We start from the raw sequence: 27319 nt of genomic DNA, 5'->3' as shown, positions 1-27319 counted from the left end.
TTATAAGATAGTTGTAAAAGAATCATTGCGGTCAAGTAAAATAAGATTGTTTAGATATTTATTAATTTCAATAAAAATGTATAAATTATATAGGTTATATTATGTTGATTTATAAGTTGTAATTCAGGGTTGCCATTTTGGTCCGATCCGACCAAAATTGGTCCAAAAAATATTAAATTTTAAATTTGGTTGATTTTGGTCCATTTTCGTCAAATAAAAATTTTTAAAATTTTGCCAAAACTAAGCTAGTTGTAGTTTACTCAATGTATGGTTTTAAGCTGAAATCAAAAACAACAATAATGATTGCCGAGAAACCAACAATAACAAACAAAACGAATGAAGATAGAGAAAGCACGCTCAAAAACAAACCCAGCCAACTACATTCAAATCGATGATTTGAGTTTGGCAAAGGAAAAGAGATATGCTTGCAAATTTGTTTAGGCAGTAGCCGACTATCAAACCTTTTTTCGGAAGGTTCAAGTATAGTTCACTTTGGGTTGAGTGAATTACCTGAATTTATTCTGATAACTGGTTGATAGTTTTGCTGCAAGTAGAGGATGCTGATGAGGAATGTGGTAATTCCGAAACAGCTGTACATCCAACCATCTTGCAGTCTATAGGGCTTTGTCCAAATAAATTTGACAAGCATACTTTTCCTCTGTTGGTTAAGCTACACTTGTAGTTAGTCAATGCATGGTTTTAAGCTGAAATCAAAAACAACAATAATGATTGAAGAGAAACCAACAATAACAAACAAAATGAATTTTGACACAATTTTTAAAATTTTGACAAAATTTTCTGTATAAATAAAATTTTGACTACAATTTTCGTAGAAACAAAATTTTAACAAAATTTTCTTTCAATTATTCAACCGTCGAACTGAACGGACGTGTTTTCTAATAGCGGAGTATTTCATCGTAATAAGTACTTATTACGAATTTCACGTGTGGTGGAAATAATAAACCACCATGCAGCGAAATTCAAAGTTATCCACTGGGTTGCTAACTTCAGGGCCCAGTGGACGGGTAACGACTGAAGTTATAAATTTGGGCAGCGACCAAGAGTCAGGCCCAATTAATCGACCTGTAGACGGGTCGACTGGCGGTTACACTTTGGCAAGTCGAACCTTTTCTAAGGTGACGACATCAAAAGGAGGCAATCCCTCTCGAAAGAGATTCAAGGAACGAAGAAATGCTTTGTTTATCCTAAAGAAATTAGGATCAGTCGACCCAAGCACGTTGTCGGCTAAGCAAAGCGATTCCTTAAAATGGGCTCAAGGAATTCTTGAAGCTGGAAAAAGGGAACGATCACCGGATGAGCTACCATCCTCTAAACGGGATCAAAGATCGTTTGCCTCAGTTGCAAAAGACAGCCTTGTGATGGCTATTATTAATAAAGGAGCATTGGACGGTATGATTCCAAGGCAAAAATGGGGGGAAATTGAGAACGCGATGTCTGGTGTCTACTCAGAGGTGCGAAAAAAGTTTCCCGGACCAAGTCCTCGACGGCAAGATGCTGGATGGTATCAAGGACGATATAAGTTAATAGCTTTTGCAGACCAGAGGTCTATGGATTGCTTTAAAGCTGCATTGATGCTAATTGGTGAAGTTTGGGAAGGAGCCGCTTTGGAGTTAGTCGATAAAAAAGACATACCGGCTAAACCTAGAGCACATGCATGGATACCGGCAAACCCTCCTGATCCTGAGTCAATACTAGAGAGACTAAAAGAATGTAACCCAGATCTTCCAACCGCCGATTGGAAGGTTGGTCGTTTGGATGAGGTGGATGGACCAAGACGACATGCGGTGTTTATATTAAACATAGAGTCGCTGCCACATCTAGCCCAGACCCAAGGACGCGTAAGTTATGGCTTTCATGATATCCATATGAAGGTATACAAAAGCGATCAGCCAAAGGATACCGAAACGGACAAGCCTCCGGTAGAGTCAGCAGTGAAAAAATCTCCTAGCGAAGCCGAAGGAGACATAAAACCTGCAGACTATGGCGAAAATCATATGCGGGAAGTTTCTACAGGCTCAAGCCTCACCAAAGCTGAACCGCGGATTGTTGCGAGAGTCACCGAGATCTGTGAAGAGGAAGCCCTTGATCACTCAATTGAAGCGGCTGATGTGACGGTGGTTGAAAATTTGGATGGTTCTACGGTTCCTCCAGATAAATCTTCACCATTGTAAGGCCGCTTGTGCTGCCTTAAAAGTTCTCCTGATGAAAGGAGACATAGATATAGTTCTTATTCAAGAACCATACATATATAAGAACAAGATCTGTGAATTAAGCACTCCGGGTTTCAAACTTTTGCATAATACCGGTAACGATATAAATCGAGCATGTATAATTGCTAAAAACGAACTAAACTTGTTTCTGCTTCCTTCATTGAGCAATGCAGACACTGTCGTAGCCAGTCTAGAGATATCCACATGCAAATATTGGGTATCTTCGGTCTACATGGGACATGATAGGGATATGCCACCCTGTGCCGTTAAGACCTTAGTTGAGGAGTCACTAAAAACAAAGACAAAACTCATTATGGGATGCGATGCAAATGCACATCATAGTATTTGGGGAAGTAGTGATACTAATACAAGGGGAGAGTCGCTAATAGAGTTTATTTTGCGTACTAACCTGGTAGTTTGCAATAAGGGAGATGCACCAACCTTCGTCACCAGGAACAGACAAGAGGTTTTGGACGTAACGTTGACCTCTCCGGAACTGAATGATAAGATATCTGAGTGGCAAGTTTTGAGGGAACATAGCTCCTCAGATCATCGCTACATCAGTTTCAGATTGGCTGTTCGTACTTCAAAGACCATATTTCCGCCAAATGTTAGGAAAGCTGGGGGGTTACTCTGTATTGCGATACGAAAGCAAATGCGATGCGATAGTTAAATGCGTTAAGAGTACAATTCGGTACTCTGTATCACTTGCGCAAACGCTTTCGCAAAGTAAACTGAAAATATGGTAACGCTTTAGCAAAATAAAGCGAAAATATGACAACGCTGGCTGCACAATGTAAACAATAACGAAAATGATAAAAAGAAATGTCAAAAAATTGTAAATAAAAACATTTTAAACAATCTTCCGTTCGGTGCGTGTTCTTTTAAAACTTGCTAATCGTTTATAACAAAAAAGTAATAATTATGGATTCGATAGCGTTATGGTTTGAAGAAAATTAACATGAACGAATTACAAGAAGAATTTTGCGAGATCGGTCAAATATACTCTCCCTAAGTGACCACGGGTAAGAAAATGGAAACTCAAATTATGTGACAAACGTTTTCGAATATTTCATTTTTATAGATTTCGTCTTAATAAAGATGCGTTTATGTATGTATTAAACGCTATTAAAGACGACCTCGTCGTTCCAAATAAATCCACAGCCATTCCAACTCCAATAAAAGTGGCCGCTGCTTTGAAATTGCTTGGACAAGGTGGTTATCTACAAATCGGCCAAGACCATCTTTTAGGACTATCAGAGCAATCTATGTCGCGCTGCTTAAAAGAAGTTTGCGAGGTGATTGAACGAATACTTTTTCCCAAGCACATACAATTTGAGGTAACTGCGGAAGAGACCATAAAGTCTACCAAAGTTTGGAACTGACGTTGCTGTGTCTGTAACTTTTTTGGTTTTTCCCTAAAACAATAAACAATTTAGATACAAATATAAAAATTTAATTGTGCTTACTTACATATTTGTTACTTTGCGATTGCTATTTTGTTTGCGCACGATTTTTGCGATCAACGAACGAGTTTGACATACGCTTTCGCATTATAGAGTGCGGTGATGCCAGATTTGCGAAAACTAGATGCGCAAGGTAGATACGAAAACGAATTACTGAGTACCAATTACTCGATTCGCGACAATTTTTCTTACGCATCGCAATACAGAGTAACCCCCCTGATTGGAATAGGTATAGGGAATCGTTCAATTTGATGATACCGGAAGTGCCGGAGACAAATATGGGCACTGTGCAAGATATCGAACACGCAGTGGAGCGGATTACTAAGGCCTTCAACATTTCACTGAAAGCTGCATGCCCTAGAGGAAAGCCAAGGGGAAAAAATCGGCCGCCATGGTGGACTACGGAGTTAAGTAATATGAGGAAATCCTGCAGGAAGCTCTTTAACAAAGCAAAGTCCACAAGAGCTCCGGAGGATTGGGACACTTACAAGATGAATCTGAGAGAATATAAACGAGAACTGAGAAGGTCTCAACAAAACTCTTGGGATGATTACTGTAGCAGTATTGAGAATACGTCAGAGGCTTCCAGACTACGGAAGGTACTAGCATCCACTAACACCGCTCCAGGTTTCATTAAAACATCGGAGGGAAATTGGACAACGTCCAGTGAGGAGACGTTGGAGGTACTTTTGGACACACACTTCCCTGGAAATCGGACGGTTGAACCATGTTCCGGCGGTGTAACAGAGGCTCAGCGATCATTTCCTATCGAGAAAATTGTGTCGGAATCTAGAATAAAATGGGCTTTAAATAGCTTTGGACCATTCAAATCCCCCGGTACTGATGGAATTACTCCGGCGGAGTTACAGGCAGTGGCTGGAAGAATTATCCCCTGGTTGACGGTGATATATAAACAATGTGTAAACTTAGCATATATTCCAGAAAAGTGGAGGGAAACAAAAGTCGTCTTCATACCTAAAGCAGGAAAAGCCTCTCACTCGAGTGCGAAGGATTTCCGACCAATCAGCTTATCCTCATTCCTACTTAAGACCCTGGAGAGGATGATAGACATGTATCTTAGAACTACCGTGGATTCAGGTTTGCTCTCGAAACGACAGCATGCATACTCGAAGGGCAGGTCTACTGAGACCGCATTGCATGAACTGGTCAGCTTTATTGAAAGCTCACTATCTGTCAAAGAATACACAATCGTGGCGTTTCTAGACATCGAAGGGGCGTTCAATAATATCCATCCGAGCTCGATATTAAATGGACTGACAACTCTGAATGTTGATCCAGGTATTCTTAGGCTGTTAGACGAACTTCTAATGAAGAGACGTATTTCAGCCACACTAGGGCAAGCAAACATACAAAGGTATGTGAACAGAGGCACTCCCCAAGGAGGAGTTCTATCACCTCTTCTTTGGAATGTTGCTATAAACAACCTTCTGGTTTCCCTAGAAAAAGAAAGGATAAAAGTGGTGGCATACGCAGATGATGTGGCGCTAGCAGTCAGGGGAAAATTCCCATCCACAATCAGAGATATTATACAGAGAGCTCTCCGGATGACTGAGAAATGGGCGAAAGATAATGGTCTTGGTGTAAATCCAGCAAAGACAGAAATAGTCATGTACTGCAAAGATCGCAAAACTCCCACAGTTAGGCCCATTTCCTTAGGGGGTACTGAAATTCCCTTTGGTGAGTGTGCAAAATACCTTGGCGTTATTTTGGACAGGAAGCTGAATTTTAGGCTTAATATTGAAGAGAGGGCGAGAAAAGCCACGGTAGCTTTGTACTCGTGCAAAAAGGCAATAGGGAAAAAGTGGGGACTAAGACCAAAAATTGTGCATTGGCTATACACGGCAGTGGTTAGACCTATAATGCTATATGGTGCTGTAGTCTGGTGGCCGGCACTTCAGAAACCGACTTGTTTAGATAAAGTTCAGCGTATGGCGAGCTTATGTATCTCAGGCGCATTTAGTAAGACAGGAACAGACTCCCTTAATGTCATGCTACATCTATTGCCTTTAGACATTTTGGCCAAACAGTCAGCTGCAACAACGGCTGTGCGGTTGCGCGAGCTATCGCTGTGGTCGGAAAAAATGTACGGTCATAGTTCGGTCCTCAAAGTAATGCCAGATGTGCCTAACGTAGTGGATTACACCCTGGCAAAACCACTTTTCGACAAAAAGTTTGAAACTCTAATTCCCAACAGTGAGGCGTGGTGTACACAGACCCCGGGGAATAAAAGATATATAGATTTCTATACTGATGGCTCCAAATTGAATGGACAAGTGGGGTTCGGAGTATATTCTAAAGATCTGGAAATTCGAATAGCGAAAAGATTACCTAATCACTGTAGTGTTTTTCAGGCTGAAATATTGGCAATAAGAGAGGTGGTGAATTGGCTGAGAAGTAATGTTCCAACAAATATTGGCATTAATATATACTCAGACAGTCAACCTGCAATAAAATCCTTGGACTCTGTGTTCCTTAACTCAAAAACGGCCATGGACTGCCGCAAATCTCTCAACGAGATGGCTGAGCAGTACAATATTCACCTAATATGGGTGCCTGGTCATAGGAACATACCGGGGAACTGTGAAGCAGATGTGTTAGCAAGGCTAGGAACTACCTTACATATTCCAGGGGAACTAGAATCTGTTGGTATGCCTCTGGCCACCTGCAAGCTCTTACTGCGTGAGAAGGCTGTTATGATGGCCAATATTCGATGGGAAAATTGCAAGGGTTGTAACGACACCAAGCAAATATGGCCCCATTTAAACTTAAACCGCACACTAGATATGCTAGTGTTCTCAAGGCGTCAGATAGCACTTCTAATATCTGCTATAACGGGTCGCTGCCTGATAGGCGAATTTGCAAAAACTATAGGTGCGAAGTATAATGACTATTGTATAAGCTGTCATGACGTGGAGGAAAAGGAATCAATTAAACACCTCTTGTGTGAGTGTCCTGCTTTTTGTGTAAGGCGTAAGCGAATTTTAGGAGCATATAGCTTTAGATTACTGGCTGACCTGGATAACGTTAACTTAAGCAGTTTGTTAATGTTTTTGGAGCAATCTGGTTGGTTCCACAAAAGTAAATAATAGAGAAGGTTCAGTGGTTAAGACTAGAAGTGCCCATATGTAATAGGTACTTTTAGTTAAATGTGGTATCACAATGGACTGAATAGTCTAAGTGAGCCTGAAATTTAATCGGGCTGCCACTTTAACCTAACCTAACCTAACCTTCTATAGAAATAAAATTTTCTATGGAAATAAAATTTTGACAAAATTTTCTATAGAAATAAAATGTTGACAAAATTTTCTATAGAAATAAAATTTGTGCAGAAATAAACTTAAAAAAATTGTATAGATACAAAATTTTGTACAAATTTTATATAGAAATAAAATTTTGCTATAACTTTCTATAGAAATAAAATGTTGGCTAAATTATCTATAGAAATAAATTTTTATCTAAATTTTCTATAGAAATGGAATTTTAACAAAATTTCCTAAGGAAATGAAATTTTGACAACATTTTCGATAGAAATAAAATTTAGACAAAATTTTCTATAGAAATAAAATTTTACCAAAATTTATAGAAAAAAATTTTGACAAAAAATTCTATAGAAATAAATAATTGCCAAAATTTATAGAAAAAAATTGACAAAATTTTCTATAGAAATAAATAGAAATAAAATTTTTGAATAGAAATAAACTGTTGACAAAATTTTCTATCGAAGTAAAAATTTTGGAAAAATTTTAACTTTTAAATAATATTAATTTAATTTGGAAAAATGGTCCGCTGGTAAGAATTTTGGTCCAATTTTGGAAAAAATTTGGTCCAAAATGAAAATTCATTGTGGCAACGCTGATTAATTCATTAATTTTCTGCCAATTGAAGAATGGGTTTTGTTATTTGATGTAAAATTGTTAATAGGCTATCTGTTTTAATGACATTTTCAATGTAAGCGAAAACTATTGAATATTTTAAATATTCGATCAATAATTCAAACCTGTAATTTTAATTATATGCTAATGGTAGTTTGGGGATGACAAAAAGGTTCTTTATTGTTTTATTTATAAACGTCATTGATATATAATTGCTTTAATATCAATCACTCGTACTTGTTTTGCGTTCATAAAAGGAATAACCACTTTTAAGACAAATATGAACACGTCGTTCAAATTATATCATATAAACAATTAAAAATCAATAGTTAAGTAAATTATGGCTAGCTCATTGGATGAATTAGCAAAAAACCCACTCAATAGGTGATTTTGCAGTTTCATTTGGAAACTATTTGGAATGGAATAGCGATTAATTTAGAAATTTTATACGGTGCGTGGGGACCAAAGAAATTGCCAGGAATTTGTTCTTTAAATAATATAGCTTAGAAAATTGGCAAAATAATAGTAAATTAAAAGTTAACGATTTTTTCATAGCCAAGATTTCAAATGTTTGACACGTCTTATCCCAATTAGCCAACAATGCCGTTCAAACAGTAACTCCGCCCATATAGGCATGTCGTTTTAACGCATCATTCCCCAGTGATGATAGCTTGCTACCTGCAATAATGACAACGTGCTCAAATTTCATTAAGATTCGATTGCATAGTCATTGCACATTGTATATGGTGAAAAATGTTTAACATTTCTAAAATATTTAACAAATGACCAAAAATGTAAACTAAAGTAGACTTGAATAAAGAAACACCACACTCGCATAAACCTGCCCATGAAGTAAATAACAACAAAAACATAAAACATTGTGAAAATCCGTAAAGGAAATATAAGAAGAAAAATCTATGTCACTGTCAAAAGAAACCGAAAACACTTTACGAAAATGGAAAACTAAACTCTATAGTCAACATGCAATGCCATAGTACGATAACAAAAAATGGTCTGAAATGAGATGACATTTTTTTTTTAATTTGACAAAAATTTAGTGAAATACTAGCACGCAAATATTTTAAACATAACTCTTTATGTACGTATGAACATCCAAATGTATATAAGGAGATATTTTTGTCATTAAAAACGTTAGATGATGCACAGTGGGGGACAAAAGGGTTTTTGCCAAATTTCTTATCTGTAGAAAATTTTGTGAAGATTTTGTGCCCAAAGGAAATATTGTAAAAATTTCGTATCCATAGGAAGTTTTATCAAAATTTCGTATCTATAGGATATTTTTCGTGAAGATTTTTTATCTAAAGGAAACTGTATCAAAATTTCGTATCTGTGGGAAATTTTGTTAAAATTTCATATCTATAGGAAATCTACACACAAAAAAAAATATTTTTTGTCTTCCATCACGAAATTAATTGATTCAATTAATTTTTATTTGAAATGTCTTCAATCACAGAAATGATAGTATCAATTAAAAAAATTAATTGAAAGTAAATTAAAAAATTAATTTATCCAATTAAAAAATTAATTTATCCAATTAAAAAATTAATTGATACTAATAATTTTTGTGATTGATTTTTGTTTCAATTAAAAAAATTGTTGAATCAATTAAATTTTTAATTGAATATTTTTTAAAACTCAATATTGTAATTGGAAAAATTTTAATGATATTTTTTTCTTCTAACTTTCCACGTGGTGGTAAAATTTACCAACTCGCACACTCGTTTACATGTATTATGAATAAGACGTGTGAAATAAAGTGCATGTTAATTATTGAAAGTACTTTATAAATTTCGAAATATTGTTTTATTTTCGTTAAATACAATGTGTTCTAATCAACAAGTGTAATAATGATACAAAAAAACTATTTTTTATAGAAGAAATATTAATGTAAAAGAGGGGGTCAAATTTATCCCACGTCCCAAATTACGCCAAAAAATTTCACCTCACCAGTTAAAGGTTAAATTTCGTATCTATAGGATATTTTGTGAAGATGTTGTATCTATTTTACCAAAATTTCGTATCTATAGGAAATTTTGTTAATATTTTGTATCTAAATGAAATTGTGTTAAAATTTCGTATCTATGGAAAATGTTGTCTATGCACACAAAAAAAATTTCACGAAAATTTTTCCAATTAAAATTTTAATTGGGTTTTAAAAAATATTCAATTAAAAATTTAATTGATTCAACAAATTTTTTAATTGAAACAAAAATGAATCACAAAAATTAATAGTATCAATTAATTTTTTAATTGGATAAATTAACTTTTTAATTGACCTTCAATTAATTTTTTAATTGATACTATCATTTCTGTGATTGAAGACATTTCAATTAAAAATTAATTGGATCAATTAATTTCGTGATAGAATCAGAAATTTTTTTTTGTGTGTGGGAAATTTTGTCAAAATTTCGTATATGAATAAGGTTTTTTTTTTTTTTTTAATTTCATATCTATAGGGAATTTTCTCAACATTTTGTATAGGAATTTCGTATCTGTAAGAAATTTTCCCAGAATTTATAATTTATAGGAAATGTTATTAAAATTGGGTTCTATAGGAAATTTTGTCAAAATTGCGTATCTATAAATAACCTTGTCAAAATTGCGTATCTATTAAAAATTTTGTCAAAATTGCGTATGTATAAAAAAATTTGACAAAATTCCGTATTTATAGGAAATTTTGTCAAAATTTCGTATCTATGAACCTTTTGTAAAGATTTCGTATCTATATGATTTTTTTCAAAATTTTGTAATTATGAGAAATTTTGTGGAAATTTTCTCAAAATTTCGTATCTATAGGAAGCTTTTGCGAAGATTTATTTTTATACCCTGCGCCACACTGTGGAACAGGGTATTATAAGTTAGTGCATATGTTTGCAACACCCAGGAGGAGACGAAATAGACACATGATGTCTTTGGCAAAAATGCTCAGGGTGGGCTCCTGAGTCGATATAGCCATGTCCGTCTGTCCGTGAACACATTTTTGTAATCAAAATCTAGGTCGCAGTTTTAGTCCAATCGACTACAAATTTGGCCCAAGTATGTGTTTTGGCTCAGAATAGAACCGTATTGATTTTGGAAGAAATCGGTTCAGATTTAGATATAGCTCCCATATATATCTTTCACCCGATATGGACTAATATGGTCCCAGAAGCCAGAGTTTTACCCCAATTTGGTTGAAATTTTGCACTAGGAGTACAATTAGTAGTGCAGACAAGTGCGCCAAATTTTATTGAAATCGGTTCAGATTTAGATATAGCTCCCATATATATCGTTCGCCCGATTTACAATCATATGACCACAGTGGCCAATCTTTTACTCCGATTTAATTGAAATTTTGCACAGGGAGTAGAATTAGCATTATAGCTATGCGTGTCAAATTCGAAAATTTAGATCTACAAGGTGGTGCAGGGTATAATATAGTAGGCCCCGCCCGACTTTCGACTTTCCTTACTTGTTTATAGGAAATTTTGTTATAATTTTATATGTATAAGAAATGGTATCAAATAATTTGTTATGATTATAGCCCACTGTTCTTCGCTTTCTTCTTTTCTTGTTTCTTCCATGTGCACAACTTAAAAACCGGAAGTTGTCTGAAAATTGGTCGTATTCAAACCATCTTGCCTGTACTGCAACTGATCTTATTTGACCCAAGTGTCAGCCACTGCATTTAACACAATTAGATCCAACCTGACAATCTTTATTGAAATGGTTAACACTGCTCTAGAAAGATAGCAAGTTTTATTAACAGCGATAGGTGTACATGGGTAAGCCCTACAAGTTTTCCATGGTATAATGCGACAACATATCACCAAAGAGCAGCTAGGTTAATAAGTGTAACACGAATTTGTACTTTAATTTTATTGTATGAAATTAGAACTCTGAAAAAAAAAGAAGACTGAGACTAAACACTTGCCTATTTATGGACGACGTAGTGTTTCTCCTTTCATCATCACTTCTTGGGTTCCTCTGATAACAATAAAGACTCAGTCAATATTAGAAAGACCTGTTGCGTATTGTACTTTACTGAATCCAAAGAAATTGATGTTAATTGTAACGAAACAATGAATGAATAGATGGTGGGATGAATGAATGCATGAATGGGCAACAAGAAGTAACCATACACCTATCAAACAAAACAAGAGACTATCAAATTTGGATGTAAGAAATCGGGAAAACATGTTAGTCTATGTATGAAACTAACCTTATCGGTTTATTTGTTTCACTATAAAACTTTTGGGAGATGAAATTATGGAAAGACTAATATATAGAATACTGTTGACATTTATAACTAGTTAATATGAGTCTGGACAATTGTAGATGGCTCCAAAATGTTTCCCATTATTCTAATGGGCATTTTATTATAGCCTTCTTGGAGTATAGGTTGGTTCCACAATGATTCCGTTAATGTTGAAGAAAATTTCTTAACATTATGATATTTGAATTTTTATAAGCAAGAGGACAAGGTTGAATCTGCGTGGGAATAAAATCAAACATAATGCTTTTGATAGCGATAACATTAAAACCAATGACATTAAATTAAAAAAAAACATATCTAGATACGCCAAATGTCATATTGTATTCATTGTACTGAGGCATTGAACCGTTGATTTTCTTCTCTTTCTACAATCATTAAAGCTCCCCTTGATTTTTTCGATACATTCGACGAAAATGTTTTCCCAGTATTCTTTTGAGATCTGGAAATAGTTACTGAGTGCATTTTTGGAGAATATTGTGGATGCTGAAGCAGTTTGAAACCCAATTAATGGATTTTTCAATTGTGACACGGACGCGGTTAATCGTACTCTGAAGGTAGTCGTGGCAAATTATTTCATGCGCCTGTATTTTTCCATGCTTTGGAACGAGTTCCCTCGATTGACTGTCGATTCGACTTTGGAGTGAAGTTATCGAATGAATTATCATAAATCGACTCAAAAACTTGGGGTATATTATGCTCGGAAACCTCCAAAACTCTGATCAGAATAATCAACTTTTCGTTGTTTTTGGTCAAAAGTGATATCGCGCTGTACCCACTTTGCACAGGGTTTTCTGAAATATTCGTGATATTAAATATATTCTCAGTTGCTTCAACTCAATTTGTTTCCCTCCGTTGGAGCCATCGTAGTGCAAGGGTTGAATGGACTCAATCCCAGTTTCGACCGAACACCAAAGCGTTTTCCTGCGGTGGTTTATATCCTCTGAGAGGTGATAAAGAGAAGTTCATTACTGTCGTCCGTCAGTTCACTGTGATTATTGAATAGTCTAAGTGAGCAAGAAATAACGGGATGTCACTATACCTAACCTAATTTTCATTCAAAAAACAATAATTGGTCACCACTCGAAATTTCTTTTTAATCACATTTTTCTTATGTATTGACGATTTCGTGATTTCAAGTAATATATTAAAACCAACATTTTTATATTTTCAAGAAGTACACTGCTTTTGAAATTTCTCCGAATGCATTCTCTACTACGTGTGTTTAGTTCATATCTCCATACACATATTACATAGGTCTCATGTACAAAAACACATGGAAAAATTCCCTGATCTAGATTCATAAATTTCATTAGAATTTCTTAAGTTTTTTGCTAAGGCTTTTCTATGCCATGGAAACCCATTTGTAAAATTATCTTTAGAATCATTGTAACCATCTAGTATACACCTTCCTATCGTATCGGTGAGTGTGGGTAGTTGACTTGAATTGTTATCGCGATAGAAATTAATCAGTAACCCATGTTGGTAATAACATAATAATTTTTAAATATGATGCGTTACATATTTGACTATGTAATCTTACCTACTTTTCTCGCTCTCCGGTAAGACGAACCTCTGATTAGGTTGTTGTAAGTCATGTCAAACAATAATGCAGAAAGAATATTGGAAGTTGTACGTCATTCAATTAAATGCACTGTGGGCTGGGTTTAACAAAACGAATTTATTATTTTCTTTAGACCACCATACCGAAGGATTTTCATCGTTCAGTGTTCAATATAAAACGGTTCCATATAAACGTACTAGCCTCACATACATAGATCAATCTCAAAATCTAATTTTTGTAGTGGAGTTGTTGATTCGAATCGACTGAAATTCCATACATATAAATTTAATTAGTACCTGTTGCACACAAAATATTATTATGAAAACGGTTCACCACCATATCGATCTACCGCCCAATTTTATTACTTGAGTATTTAGAAGCCAATTTTCGTTCAGAAGTACATGGTGACCGAACTCCCATTTTCATTTCTCGAGCATTTGGAAGACAATCACTGGTCTCCTAGTGTTATATTTCGAAACTTTGATCTTATTGCAGCTAGCCACCGTAGTGCAATGGTTAGCATGCCCGCCTGGCATACACAGGGTCGTGGGTTCAAACCCAGTTTCGACTAAACACCAAAAAGTTGTTCAGCGGTGGATAATTCCACCTCAGTAATGCTAGTGACATTTCTGAGTGTTTCACAGTGGTTTCACTGCAATGTGGAACGCCGTTCGGACTCGGCTATAAAAGGGAGGACCCTTGTCATTCAGCTTAACATAGAATCGGGCAGCACTCAGTGATAAGAGAGAAGTTAATTACTGTGGTATCACAATGGGCTGAATAGTCTAAGTGATCCTGAAATATCAGGCTGCCATGGTATTTCAGGATGGTATAACAATGGTATAACAAAAACAAAAAGTATAACAAAAAATATTTTTTTTTTAAATTATTACCGATTTTTCTTAAATTTTTTTTTTCATTGAAGATTGTAAAAATTTATTGGTCATTTTTATGAGGAATTTTTTTATATATTGGGGATTTTTGGGGACGAAAGCGTCCTAATTTGGAGACAAGAGCCTGAAAAATACTGGCAAAAATCCAGCAAAAAATCCAAAAAAGTAGTGAAAATGTTCTTTCTGAATCCGGAAGTAGAGCAAAATTGGCGCAGACGCAATGAATTTAACATGGGATTGTCATAGGACGGATGTCCACCATTTCAATAGCCGCTGCACTGAATTTGCATCACTTCTTAATGTGTGATTTGAATTCAGTGTTTTGGATGTGAATAAAAAAAATTTCTAATATTTTACCAAATATATATAGTTATAAAATTTATTACTTTTTATGATTTTCAATGCTTTTCACTGCTTTCTAATGCTTGTATGAAACGTTTGACTTCAAATATTTTCAAAAATTCGCAAATTTTCTAGACTGCAGTTTTTCGACAAAATTGTAATAATTTGTACAATTTTATTAATTCGTACTCTTTTTTTAACCTATTTGAGATAAAAAAGTTAAAATTACTCTATAAAAATATGAAAAAAGCGAGTTATAAAAACTGAATTAAAAGAACGGCCGTGTGTAGTTAAAATAAAGAACATCTTTGGGAGGACATTTTTGGAAGTGCTTCTAAAGTTATGCCTTTAGAACAACTTCCGAATGGTTTTACTGAGAATGAGGTGGGCTAATAATTTCACCACAACCCTGAATATACACAGTAAATAAGTAAACTGTTTTATAGCAAGAATGAACTACCTCTTGCGAAAATTGAACTAAATTCTACTCCATATTTTGAGCGTTGTTAAAACCAGAAAAATTTAATGACGTGATCTACTCACAAAATTACACCCTCTCATAGAAGAAAAAATTATCTAAAAGTGCAGAACAAAATCATTGGCGCCAAATCATGACCAATTAAACCATAATGTAAATAGTTCATTCTTACTATTTTTTTTTTGGGAATCATACGAACATTTTCTTTTGCCTTAGTTCATATTGAACTTATGTTTACGGTCATTGAATTGTATACCCACGTAGAGTTCATAAAATGTTTGAGACATTCTTAAGAATAGGTTAAATTTCATTTGGCTGTGGAAAATTTCGAAAAAAAACTAATAAAATTTAACAACAAACAAATAATTTTTTGCAATAAAAATAAGTTCAATTTAGCGTTAGTTTAACTACGGTTTTTATACCCTTCACCACTACTGTGGTACAGGGTATAATAAGTTTGTGCATTGGTATGTAACGCCAAGAAATAGTGGTCATAGACCCATCTTTTAGTATACCGATCGGTTTAGAATTACATTCTGAGTCGATTTAGCGATGTCCGTCTGTCTGTCTGTCTGTATATGTAATTTTGTGCACGAAGTACAGCTCGCAATTTAAATCCGATCGTCCTCAAATTTGGCATAGGGCCGCTTCTTGGGACAGAGACAATCGCTATTGGTTTTGGAAAAAATCAGTTCAGATTTAGATATAGCTGCCATTTATATTTATCCCCGATTTGGTCATAGTTAGTGTGTTTATCAACCGATTTTCTTGAAATACCGTACAACCAAATATTTTATGAATCTCGAAAATCTTGCAAAATATCAGCCAAATCGGTTCAGATTTAGATATAGCTCCCTCCCATATATATCTTTCGTCCGATTTAGACTCATATGACCACAGATGCCAAAGTTTACTACCGATCTTCGTGAAATTTTGCACAGAGGGTAGAATTGGCATTCTACCAATGCTTGGTAAATTTGATTGAAATCGGTTCAAATTTAGATATAGCTCCCATATATATCTTTCGTCCGATTTGAACTTATATGGCCACAAAAGCCAGAGTTTTGCCGTGATTTGCTTAAAATTTTGCATAAGGTGTACATTTAATAGTATCGTTAAGTGTGTCAAACTTTGTTAAAATCGGTTAAGATTTAGATATAACTCACATATATATCTTTCGTCCGATTTGGACTTATATGGTCTCAAAAGCCAGAGTTTTGCCCTGACTTACTTCAAATTTTGCACAAGCGGTACTTTTAACGATACTATTGTATGTGCAAAATATGGTCAAAATCGATTCAGATTTAGATATAGCTCCCATATACAGCTGCGGTCAAAATAATAGCAGTGCTGCGCTTCAAGTAACTCTCCAGAGCAAAACTTCCTCGTTTGTTTTAAATTCATAATTATTATTGTTTTTATAGTATACTGTTATTGTGTACTTAAATTTTGTCTACGGACCAGAATCAAATGTGTTACCAATTTCGATATATTTTCATACAAATGAAAACAGATACGAATTGGGGCGGTCTAAACAATAGCAGTGACATTAAAAACTGAAGATATTCTAAAAATTATGTTACGGAATTTACTTCTTATACTAATATAAATAATAATATTTTATTTATGCTTATTTAATATTTTGTTGCAAGGCCTTTGTTTCGCAAGACGGCTGCACAGCGGCGCCGCATTGAATTTATTAATGCTGAACATCTCTCGTTGGGTATTTTTTCCCAAGCTTCTCTTGTAACGGTCCAAAGTTCGCGATTGTTCTTAGGTTTTAAAGCAGCGACGGTATTTTTGACGTCGCACCATAAATTCTCAATTGGGTTGAGATCTGGTGACTGCGCTGGCCATTCCATAACATCTACATTGTTATCCTGAAACCATTTTTTTGCCAACCGACTAGTATGTTTTGGATCATTGTCCTGTTGGAAGATCCGTTTTAGTGGCATATGGTAACATAATATTTTGAAGTATATCAACATACTGCGCAGCATCCATTGTGTTTTGAATCCAGTAAATTGGGCCTACACCATAGTACGAAAAACATGCCCAAATAATTATGCTTGACCCACCGTGTTTTATAGTTTTTGTTGTATACTGGGCATCATATTCTTTATTCGGGGGACGTCGTACATACTTCCTGGATCCTGTTCCACCATACAAAACAATCTTAGATTCATCTGACTATAATATATTTCTCCACTTTTCAATTGGCCATTCCAGATGAACTTTTGCGAAACTTATTCTCTTTGCTACATGTATTTTTTGTAAGAGGGACACCTTTCTTGGGCTTCTAGCATTGAGGTTATGGTTTCGAAGTACTCTCCTAACAGTTTCAATACTTATGGATGGACAAACATTGTCTCTTATCTCAGTCGCTGGTGTTTGGGGATTTTTAAAGCTAGCATTTACTATGCGCCATTCTGTGGACTGAGTTACTATCGTCTTTCTTCCACGTGTTTCTGGTTTTGTTTCATAAGTAAGTGCATTTCTAATCATTTTAGCCGAGCACTCAAGTAAATTTTGTATCTCCTTATATGCTTTCCCTTCATTTACAAGCATTCTTAAGAGATTTCGCTTTTCCGCAGAACAATGTTTTCCTCGTCCCACTAAAAACATTAAATATTATTATATTATTTCGAAACTGTAAAATTAACACTATAATTAATTACTTTTGGCACGAAAAATATCCAAAAACTTTGATCCGGTAAGATTTATCGAAATTTAATTTTAGCGCTGCTATTACAATAATACTGCACTTAATTTAACACGTTTCACAAATGACCGCCATCTCTACAATAACAACAACAACAAATCCGTATAGACGCTCAATTGTTTTTGACAATCGTCAATACTAACGGTACATACAGTAAGGGCAATTGAAATATGTATTGAAAGAAAAATATTAACACCTATGTATCAACGTAATGTGCACTGCTATTATTTTAACCGCAACTGTATATCTTTCGTCCGATTTGAACTTATATGGCCTCAAAATCCAGGGTTTTGCCGTGATTTGCTTCAAATTTCGCACAAGGAGTACAAGCACAATTAACTGGATAGCATTAAAATTTAATTCTAGAGATTTTGTATAAGTAAACAAATTGTCTCCTTTATATAGCTTCCAGCAAATATGAAGTAGTTGAGATGGTAACACAAATTTTGGCCTACATAGGGGTGAAGGGTATAATTATAGTCGGCCCCGTTCGACTTTAGACTTTACTTACTTGTTTTTTAGTGTATACATATACGTTATGGGGTCCGACACCAATATTTCGATGTGTTACAAACGGAATGAAAAAAGGGTCTTTGAGAAATTAAATAGGAATTTTCAATAACGGCTATGGTTAAACTGACGATATTCTTCAACTAATACGATAGTTTAGTATCATCCCATTGTGCATCGGTTTGATAAAACATAAGTCCGTCTGTCCATCCGTTTGTTTGGCTATCCGCTAGTTCCATCTCCAGTTTTCCTACACCTCTTCAAAGACTGTTGTAACAACAACCTACCACACAACATTAGCTTAGGTTGCTTTTGTGAATATAACCGTCCATAATAAAATGGGTATAAGCAACAACCCAAACACTGCTACCAACAACAACAATAACAGCACAGTCACAATCATACATGCACATATGAAACAGTCCGGGTTTTCATAGAAGTCATTACAAACATGCTGCTCAGTTCTAAATTAACTGTGAACATAACAACAACAAATTATTTGTTGGTCGTGCATCTTCGTTGTCGTTGTCGTCGTAGTTAAATGTTCGTTAACTCGAAAACATTTTAAATTAACGGTCGGTTTCTGAAATCTGATGTTTGTTTTTAATTAAAATAAAAAAGAAGGAAATTTAAATATAATTTCTAAAATAATACAAAATAGGAATTTATTGGAGAATTTTGTGTTAATTATTTTGCCAAATTAAATTGAAAAACAAAATATTTCGTTTTCATTTGTGTTAGTTAAAGTGTGGGTGTTTGTTGTTTTTTTATGATTTTGTTATAAAATTTTGCCGCTTTTTGTTTTTGTTGTTGTTCGTTAGTTTTAATGTTTGGCCAAGCATTACTATACTCGTAATCAAGCTAATATTGCTAGTCATAATAAACCATGGCTAAGAGAATTTAATGAACCTTTGTCTTTGTGTTTAGACTTGCACACTAAGAAAGCTCATGTGTTGTTCTTTATGTAAATTTGAAATAGTGGTTACGCATGCGTACTTTCATTAGTTCGTTGTCATCGTCATTGCTGCCTGCCACTGTCGCCTTCGGTCAAATATTGTTGGCAATAAACTATGGAAGCAACCATCTGATATGCACATAGTACATATGTTGGCCATCATAACCAAATGAAGTAACGGTCTCAGTTCCGTTTCATATTAAAACCACCACAATAAAAGTGTCCCATATATTTTTTTCTGCTTTGGCAATAAACTGAAGCCATTGTGTGGTGTCACACCTTTAAGGCAAACATTTCCTTAATCAAAAAAAGAAAGAAATTTAATAACGAAAGAAACTTCTAGTGCAGTTTTGTTTTGGCAAATTAGCAAATGGTCGTTGAACTATCCTCTTCATAATATCAGTAATCAAGTGATCAGCAAAGTGTCCAACAGCCTTTACTAAGAAAAAATTGTGTAAAAAATCTTCAAATTCAAAGATTCAAATATACCACAAACACATCATATGCATCATCTTCCTCCACCTTATTAAGATCATACACCACAGCATCATTTGTTTTTTTTTTTGTAAATAGAGACAAGCAAAAGATACAAAAAGTTTTGAAATTTTTTCAACCATGTTAAAATATAAATATATTCCACCACATAAACTTAGATCGCAATCCCTGAATCCCACACCAGAACCAACACCACGTCTTAGCACAAAAGCAAATGGTAACGGCCTCTACTACAACAACAGCACCATCTCGTCTACTACATCACCAGCTTCACAGACCAACTCATTTGTTTTACAAAATTCCAGTGATTTCTATGGCAGTGCCAATTCATTGCACAGCAATAATAACACATCAGCGACACCTAATAATCTCTTACGTAATTCCGATATCAGATCATCGAATAATTCGTTAAATCTATCGGCTGGTGGTACCATACGATCAAGAAAATCTCGTAGAGCTCCTTTACCTCCAGCTCCCGTCAAGGAACTATTTCCCTCATCGGAAACTATAAATACAAGCTCCAAAGCATCAACACCTAGTTCCAGTACGGTGGGTACACCCAAATCGGGACGTAAAAAGAGACCAGCTCCAGCTCCTCCAAAGCCCGCTAGATTGGATCCTTCACTAACAATACCACAAATTCAAGTTCCCGATCAAAATTCTAGTACACAGTCAAAAAACTTGCTTAGTTACCCTCTGCAGAGTGAATTGGACTCGAAATTATCCGACGAAGAAAAAGCTTTGTTGGAGGGTAAGGCCACACTAAACCTATCCAATGTCACGGACCTAAGGCCTCCATCTCCAGACAGTAGTAGAAGAAATTCAAAACGTCTGATACCATTGGATAAAGATCTATTGGAAGAACATTCCCATCAATCCAGCCAATGTGATGATTTGAAACAACATCTACAAAAATCCTATCATCAAGAATCGGAATCCGAACCCAATGTGGTATATCGTCGTCTCTTAATACCCCACAATTTGGATACTCCCACCCATGAATCAAATCCCTTATTGGATGAACTCAATAATTCCTCCTCTATGGTGGGTGAAAGGCAATTGGAAAAACTTAAAGACAATAAAGAGGCCAATAATCGTAATAGACAATCTCAAATTTCGGCTGCCTCATCGGGTAATGAAGATAATGATCCTTTGTTCAACAAATCCGTCCATGGCAAATGGAAACGGCGTAAAGGACCCGCCCCTGCTTTACCTATACCGCCAAGACGTGTCTTACAAATGTTACCCTTGCAAGAGATTAAACATGAACTGGATATTATTGAGGTTCAACAACAGGGCTTGGAGAAACAGGGTGTTATTTTGGAGAAAATGATACGAGATCGTTGTGAAGGCGAAAATGGTGAACCTTTAAATGCCGCTGGCGAACTATCTTCTTCTGGTACAGATGGAGGAGGCGTTAGCAAAAATCCTGCTTTAGAAAATTCCAAAGAAGTGGAAAATCTAATACTTCAACTATTCGAATTGGTTAATGAGAAGAATGAATTGTTCCGGAGGCAAGCAGAACTTATGTATTTGTAAGTATTATCACTTCTATACTTTATTTTTATTTGGCTATTTAAGGGGAGTTTTGTTTTGGGATATTCCATGAGAATAGATTAGAATCAATTAGACCATTGAAAAAACTAGAGATTTCCATTAATCATGTTTTGTTTTGAGGGGGGCGTATAAAAAAGATCGATTTTAAGGGCAAATAGGTTATTCATTAGCATAGGTTTTCTTTGATTGGTAACCATTGAAAGTAAAAAAAGGTCTAGCAAAATAAGAACTAAATTATTACCTTTTATGTTCTAGTGTTCTAGTTGTTGCATATGTTTGATGTAAATTCAATATCATTTGTATTTTACAATTAAATTCCACTTTTCTTCTGCAAACAATGTATCAGTAGGGTTGCTATAAGGTATACACTTCATTATTTTTCCTCTTAGACACGCTTCCTAAAGAGTAGAATGTTTGTTCCTCTACAGACTACTTTTTAAACATAACGTAACATAATTTCTTAACGAAAATTCTCATTAAAATAATATCTAATTTCAAGCCCTGCTTATGGTCATCCAATAACTTTGATGCGACAACTTCATTGATTGTAGATAGATGTTAATAGCCAGCAAATTGAAAATATCAATAACTTCTTCAAAAAAGATGCCACCCAGGTGGTACGAGTTATGATACCTGCCCGCATAAATTGAAATCAAGATAATAGGCTCGAAATGTATATAGAGCAATTTAATAGTTTACAGTGAATACATCTCAGAGGTGTTCTTTTATATGTTAGTAAAATATGACAACAAAGAAAACGCCTACATCTGAAGTAATTTTACCCCTTCTCTTAAAATAGGAAACAAAGAAAGGTTTATATATACCGCCTGTTTACGCCATCCATCATAGTTAGCCCAATTTTGAATAACAACTGCCTGGGAATTTTTCCCCCATTCCCTGTTCTACTATTCTAAACAAGATCCCTCCGGGGAATTTTTCCATTTTCCCTTACTCTAAACCAACTTCGAATATGGGAAACTCTTCCTTTGGAAAAAGTTGGTATTACAAATTGCAATAAAAGAATACAAACGATGACACATTTTTGAAATAATTTCGCCAAAAATTCAAGGAAGTTGCAAAGAAAAAGTAAGAGTTTTATTAAGAAATTGAAAACCAATAATTTTAAAATATGACTTGCTGATGTGGAATGGTGGCTGTTAACACGTTCACCAGGTATTTAATGGTCGGCTTATTAACCCTATAAAGGGTGATACGGTCAAGTGAAAACGCGTGTAAATCGGTGAAATCGTTTATTTAAAAAATCAAATTAAATTTCTTTTTCAAGTTCAATTAGTATAAAATTCAGGAAAAGTATTCAGTTAGGCTTTCGCTTTGCCAAATCCGAATTGCCGGGCCTCACGCTTGACACCTGCCATTAGACTTTGTACAGCCACCTTTCTTCGCCGCAGAAAGCCAGTTTGCCTTGAACTGCTGCTCGTCCTTAGCAGTTTTTTTGGTCTTCTTTAGATTCCGCTTGACAATATCCCAGTATTTCTCAATTGGGCGGAGCTCTGGCGTGTTGGGAGGGTTCTTGTCCTTGGGAACCACCTGCACGTTGTTGGCGGCGTACCACTCCATGGCCTTTTTACCGTAATGGCAAGATGCCAAATCCGGCCAAAACAGTACGGAACAACCTTGTTTCTTCAGGAAAGACAGCAGACATTTATTCAAACACTCTTTCACGTAAATTTCTTGGTTGACAGTCCCGGATGCTATGAAAATGCTGCTTTTCAAGCCACAGCAACAGATGGCTTGCAGCTGTCCCGGAAGCTGCTTGTAGTCGGCTTTGACGTAGGTTTCGTCGTCCATTACCACGCAGCCAAACTTCGTCAGCATCGCCGTGTACAGCCTCCGGGATCGCGCTTTGGCCATCGTATTTTGTTTATCATCGCGATTTGGAGTCACTACCTTCTTGTAAGTCGATAGTCCGGTTTCGTCGTCCATTACCACGCAGCCAAACTTCGTCAGCATCGCCGTGTACAGCCTCCGGGATCGCGCTTTGGCCGTCGTATTTTGTTTATCATCGCGATTTGGAGTCACTACCTTCTTGTAAGTCGATAGTCCGGCTCGTTTTTTGGCTCGATGCACGGTTGTAGACGATACACCCAGCTTATTTGCGGCATCTCGGAGAGAGAGAGGTTAGGGTTTCGCTGGAAACTACCGGCAACTCTCTTTGTCGTCTCAGCGGCTTCCGGTTTTCGATTTCCCCCCGATCCAGACTTCCTGGCTGTCGACAAACGTTCCCCAAACACTTTAATTACATTTGTAACGGTTGATTTGGCAACTTTTAGCGATTTTGCCAGCTTTGCGTGCGAGTAGCTCGGATTTTCGCGATGCGCGAGCAAAATTTTGATACGCTGCTCTTCTTGCTTGGACGGCATTTTGACAACTGAAGAGTGAATTCCAAAATCAAAATAGGAGCAACATTCTACACACACACACCTTCAAAATGAGGGGTGTTCAGGTCTTTTAAATGCAAAATTGAAAGAAATACGTCAAGTTTATATTGACCAAATTTTGACCGTATCACCCTTTAATATTTGTGAAACCTTCAAAATCAAATCATCTCATTAACTAAATGATAATTTCTTTATGTACAAGTATGTACTTTCAAAGTTTCAGCCAACTCAAGTGTGTTGATGGCTTCGCGTAACTTTCTCCCTTCTATCCTTTAGACATTGCTACGTTGATGCCCATTTTCCTCAGCTATAGTAGCTATCCCCAATGATGGAATGGAATGACAAATTTCCATTTGTAGCGCATCGAAATTTTGGCCCGAGTCGATCTAGCCATGTCCGCCCGTCTGTCTCAATCTACCGAATCGGGCATATCCGACCAACTACATATATACACCTTCATTTAAAAAGATCCACACATTCGATATATTGGGCTTTTTATATTTCAATCGATTTGCTTCACAACAGGGTCACCACCGGTACATAAGCAGGTGCAGTTCCCATGTATACTATCCACAAAATTGACATCTTACGCTACTTGATTACATACTTTCCATTCCATCCACTTGAAATGTGGTACAACACAATATTCTCTCTCTTAAAAACTATGCGAAAAATGGGTCATAATTAGGGTTTGTTTTTTCCCGGACTTTTTCCATTCCCGGGAAAGCGGGAATTTTTTTCAAATTTCCCGGGAACTCGGGATCCCGCTCAAAGAAAAACTTCCTTTGTTGTGATATTAATTTTAGACATATGAAACATTTTAAATAGCCGAAGGAGTATATTCTAAAGGGCTATGTGGAAACCCAAGCATCTATTTCATTTGAAAATCTTAAATCAGCCAGAAAGTCCCACCAAAAGAGTCAGCATGTCAATGAATAATTCAAACCGAAATATTTTGTAATAATAGAAAATTTTACAATGATTAGGACAGTCTCAGTAGAGGTTTCATTGTCAAAAAAAACAAAAGATGCTTTTTTTTTTGGTACAATTAAAAAATGGTTTGGATATTAAAAAGGAATTTCGGTAACAGATGTAATGACGACATGAAAATTAGTCTTATAGAATTAAACGTACTAGGTAGTTAATATTACTCAAAACCTATGAAATCATTTAAAATTGACTTTAAAAATAGATGTGATCACAAAGGATGTCATTTCCATATATCATAAATACTTCATTGCTATAATTATTCAAAGATTTTGAAATTTTCTAATTACGAAAGTGCTGTTTATAAGGGCTTACATAGTCTAATAGACCATCGAAATGTGGGTACATTGAGGTATCACTATAATAACCCAGGAGGATAAACCTTAATTTAACAGTATTGGGAGCCCGTTACAATCTGGAGTAGGACCCACCCCTAAGTGTGTCGAACAAATTATTGCATAGTGACATATTGAAGTAGTAAAATACAATTTCGAAAGAAATTGAAAGCTTCTACTTAAACGATTTTACTCCATAGATTCTTCATTGGTAATTCTCTACTAAGTCTATATTTTCCCAATGGTACTAAAAATCATTTTTTGTGATATAATTGGTAATGTTTCATATAAAATACTGTGAAAAAAATTCCTGGGAATTCCCGCACACAATTCCCGGGAGAGCGGGAGCGAAAATATGCCAAAATCCAGGGAACGGGATCCCGGGAAAAACCCTAGTCGTAATCCATAATTAAATATAGTCCCAATATAAACCTATCCCCAGATTTCACTGTTGTAACGTTTTGCAGACTTATCAAAAAAATATTACATATGTCGGTCCTTAGATTTCACATCTTGAGTATAGTTTTATTTGACCTGTCTTAAAAATGAACCATGTCGATCCATAACGGGATAAAGCCTCTTGTAAATCTAATCGCAGATATGACTTCTATAGAGTCCTGAAAGCTCATGTTTCATCCGATCCGAATGACCACTTATTCGCCATGGAATCCATTTATGGAATTTCCAAGCAGATTTTGTATTTAAATATATTTTCTTACATTTGATCCAGGGTGGAGGGAACACAAAATTCAGCCCTGTCTAACTTTAGATCCTATTTACTTGTACAGTCAGTGTAAACCTAACTCCAACTAGTGAAGATTTTGAAACATTCAAGTAGTCGCCACCATAATCACCGCAGGAAATTATTCAGTATTCTGTCGAAACTTGGCCAGATATTTCCCCACCGTAACACAATAAATTTAATAATGCCTCACCCAAATGAAAAAGATATTCATTTGTACAAAACTTTTATAAAATCGATTTATAGGGTATTTGGTAGCATATTGAATGTTTTTAAATCTCGTAAAAAAACGTCTCAACTCTGTACATATATGAGAACAAAATATAGTGTTTGATTGAATTTTCGTCACTAATAAGTTAAAATCCGAAAACCCCTTATGATAATCAGATAATCCCTAAATTCTAACATAGACCTTTCTTTTTCTATTTGCATTATAGGGGGAGTATTAATTATGTATGACATAGAATTGTTTACCAACTCCAACAATTCAGTTGAATTTGTTACTGGTCTATATATACTTTTTTATTCACTTCATTAAATTGTTATGGAAAGGAAAAAGGATACAATTCTTTTTTCAATTACCCAAGTACAAAATAAGTGTTTGATGTAGGACTGTTGACTGTCAAGGCATACTTAACATACTTTAATAACCCTTTCAATGGGCTGATTGTTAACCTATTTATTGATAGACACCGAGGCATATTAAACAGTGTTGCCAATTTGGTGCTTTTAGCACCAAATTTAGTGCTTTTTGATTTCTAAAAAGCACCAAATTGCCTTTTTGGTGCCTTTTCAAAAAAAGCACCAACTTGGTGCTTTCTGGCATTTTCATTTAGTGCTTTTGGTGCTTTTTTTTATTTTGAACAGTATTAAGTTCAATTGATACAAAAATTTTGATTAGACTTTCAAGAGCCGAAGAAAGTCAAATTTATTGCCAAATATAGAATTTGATTGTTATGAAGTTGGTATTGATTATTTTTTAATTAATATTGTTATTTAGGGTATTCTGTAGGAAAGTCGAACGTTGAGTGCCGAATTTCTGAATTTGGTAAAGAAGTCATTAAAAACGTTGTATTAAATTCACAAAAGCACGCAGAATTGGAATAAGCAATAGACTTCTTCCATATATTAATATTTTGAAAGTTGAAAAACATGACTGATCAAAAAACATGACTGATTGGACGAAAGCATTAAAACTGATCAAAGTGTATACTTAAATAGCGGTTCATAATGGTGAGTACTAAGTTCGAGTTTTGCCGCAAAAGTGAAAACTATATCAGTAACAACGGTATACAATTATGCATATTTGCTGCAAATTTTATTATAATGGGGAATAGCCAAAAGCAAATTTTCACAAAGTTTGTATTCCTTAAAATGAATTATTAAAGAAAAGTAATCGCAACTTCTTAAAATTCAATTCATTATACATCTTCGGAAGTTTTTTTTTTTTTGTTTTTTTTTTTTTTTTGTTTTAGTA

The 27319-nt window shown here is 35.3% G+C and overlaps 1 protein-coding gene and 2 long non-coding RNA genes across 6 annotated transcripts in view; 2 read left to right on the top strand and 1 right to left on the bottom strand.

Moving 5' to 3' along the window:
- The window catches only part of MICAL-like (protein), a 254246-nt gene that overhangs the window by 222746 nt on the left and 4181 nt on the right, over positions 1-27319 (top strand). For 3 of the 4 annotated variants that reach the window (XM_075298917.1, XM_075298916.1, XM_075298919.1), the window contains one exon: positions 19981-21357. In XM_075298917.1, coding sequence (XP_075155032.1) covers positions 19981-21357 — 1377 coding nt within the window. The remainder of the gene's footprint in view (positions 1-19980; positions 21358-27319) is intronic. The other variant, XM_075298918.1, reaches the window with a different exon arrangement.
- On the top strand, positions 2844-3703 carry LOC142228484 (uncharacterized). The gene is made up of 2 exons (XR_012720180.1): positions 2844-3256; positions 3316-3703. It is a non-coding gene; the product is annotated as an uncharacterized LOC142228484 (long non-coding RNA).
- LOC142228483 (uncharacterized) lies at positions 3278-3914 on the bottom strand. Its single transcript, XR_012720179.1, has 2 exons — positions 3705-3914; positions 3278-3649 (listed from the first exon to the last, which is right to left on the bottom strand). It is a non-coding gene; the product is annotated as an uncharacterized LOC142228483 (long non-coding RNA).

The sequence above is a fragment of the Haematobia irritans genome, chromosome 3, assembly GCF_050003625.1.
Source record: "Haematobia irritans isolate KBUSLIRL chromosome 3, ASM5000362v1, whole genome shotgun sequence".
Lineage (NCBI taxonomy): Eukaryota > Metazoa > Arthropoda > Insecta > Diptera > Muscidae > Haematobia > Haematobia irritans.
This window is presented reverse-complemented; position numbering and strand designations above follow the sequence as displayed.